The 2222-nt window shown below is 37.9% G+C and overlaps 1 protein-coding gene across 1 annotated transcript; it reads right to left on the bottom strand.

Annotated features, from left to right (window-relative positions):
• Positions 1-210: 210 nt before the first annotated feature.
• LOC142656380 (hemoglobin subunit alpha-3-like) lies at positions 211-1961 on the bottom strand. The gene is made up of 3 exons (XM_075831297.1): positions 1867-1961; positions 741-945; positions 211-339 (listed from the first exon to the last, which is right to left on the bottom strand). The coding sequence occupies exons 1-3, from the start codon at positions 1959-1961 to the stop codon at positions 211-213; spliced, it is 429 nt and encodes a 142-aa protein (XP_075687412.1).
• Positions 1962-2222: the final 261 nt, after the last annotated feature.

Raw genomic sequence — 2222 nt, 5'->3', positions numbered from 1 at the left:
GATTCCTTTTGATGGACAACAGACACAAGTAAGTAGCCAGACAAAGACTGCTGCAAAACCACAACCAAGCAAAATTATATTACAGCTGAATGACATTCTTTGATTGCCTATGGATTTGATGACAAATTTGTGTCATAGTTTCCTCTGAACTTCACTACAGGATGGTTTGCTGCAGGTAGTGATGTAGTCTCCTAGTCCATGAGTATTTCTTTATCTGTACTTGGAGGTTAGGACGGTGGAGACCTCAGAAATGAATTTGTCCCAAGCAGCCTGGGCTTCAGCACTGAATTCTTGTGGGAAGTGAATAGCCAAGACGACCTGGATTGTGTGATTCAGCAGCTGTAACAAGGAAGAAACTTGATGTTAATTCTTACACTTACCATATAAACCATAAAGGTATCAATGTATTGTAAAAATTATTAAATTCCTCAGAATCAGACATATAATGTATATCCTTCAATACATAATCAATAAATGTATATGTTTACATTCTATTGAAGAGTCACTATAAAATTTACAGTGGCATGTATGTACTCATGTGTTATATTTTAAATAAAGTGTTACTCATTACAAATGAAATAATATGTCTTCTATATAGGCATATGTATGCAGGCAGTGTGTAATACTGTATATGTGAACTTTACTAGTGAATGATGCTACTCTGGTTCCTGTTAGTAACCCAACAGATGGGGTAGTACTACATATAAAATTCAATATTTAAAGCATAACATATTTTTTACCTCAAAGTTTCCAGGGTCCACTCTCAGGTTATAGGCATGGAGGTCGCTGAGGTTGGATAGGGTGGCATCAAGGTCATCCAGATGATTGGCAGCATTTCCAAGAGCATTCAAGACCTTTCCACCATGGTTCTTGATGTCAGCAGATCCTTGGGACAAGTCAAAGTGGGAAAAGTAGGTTTTGGTCTGAGGGAAGCTCAGAAACATCCTAAAATAAAATTAATCAGGGTTACAATTATAAAAAAACAACGAGGCTGGATTCACACGAGCATGTTCAGCCCGTAAAGGACGGAAAGTATTTCGGCCGCAAGTCCTGGACCGAACACACTGCAGGGAGCCGGGCTCCTAGCATCATAGTTATGTACGACGCTAGGAGTCCCTGCCTCGCTGCGAGACAACTGTCCCGTACTGTAATCATGTTTTCAGTACGGGATAATAGTTCCACGGAGAGGCAGGGACTCCTAGCGTTGTACATAACTATGATGCTAGGAGCCCGGCTCCCGGCAGTGTGTTCGGTCCAGGACTTGCGGCCGAAATATGTTCCGTCCTTTACGGACCGAACATGCTCGTGTGATTCCAGCCTTAGAGTATTATGTTATAAAACAAGATTTCCTTCATGACGTGAACTATTAAACATCAGTGACATGTACTATATTTAACATAACATTTATTTTACAGCTTACTTAAATTGTATAAGCAACTAGTACTACAATTTAGGAGCTGTCGCATCATTTGTTACTAAAAGATAATGTTTTAACTATTATGTAATACTATGAATTATAAAAAATATGCATAGTCACAGAGATCTTTCTTGACCATCAGCATCTATTGCTGAAACAAAGAAGGAACTTCTAATATCTAAAATAACTTCATTTTTAATAAATAGAGTGATAGTATTTGAAAATATGAACTTTAACTAATGACATCATTACTCAAACTCAGGTGACATCATAATCCAACATACATAACAGATGAAAAATGCTGTTTATACTGTGTAATCTCTGATACGATGTATCCCTTGTATCTTAGATTACCTCAGAGATATTAAAATGTTGCAGGCATATTTTGCATAGTTAGCACTATCGCTATAATAAAGTTTGCTTAATAGGCAAATAGAAATGCACATTACCTATCCAAAGCCTCACCACCTAGATCATTGACTTGAGGAGCAATCTTCGGCCATAGGGATAGGATAAGAGCCCTCTCGCTTGCAGACAGAGTCATTGTGATGTTGGATAGTTGGTGAGTCTTAGGTAAACTTGGAAACTCAAGTAAAGTCCATGTTGTACAGCAGTCATTGCAGCTTTTTAAAGGCTAGAGGTACCATTCACACAAATTGAGATTAAATTCTATAGGCTAAAACCAAATCCCACCCTCTACAGTTATCTACTCAACAACACATGCAAATTGAGCTGACATAAGATAAAACCTAATCCGAGTATGTTGCATGCTAAGCACATATGTTCTTCTTGCACTTATTGTACT

This window comes from Rhinoderma darwinii, chromosome 6, assembly GCF_050947455.1.
Source record: "Rhinoderma darwinii isolate aRhiDar2 chromosome 6, aRhiDar2.hap1, whole genome shotgun sequence".
In the NCBI taxonomy this organism is placed as follows: domain Eukaryota; kingdom Metazoa; phylum Chordata; class Amphibia; order Anura; family Rhinodermatidae; genus Rhinoderma; species Rhinoderma darwinii.
The sequence above is the reverse complement of the archived record's forward strand: the minus strand, read 5'-3'. Positions and strand labels throughout refer to the sequence as shown.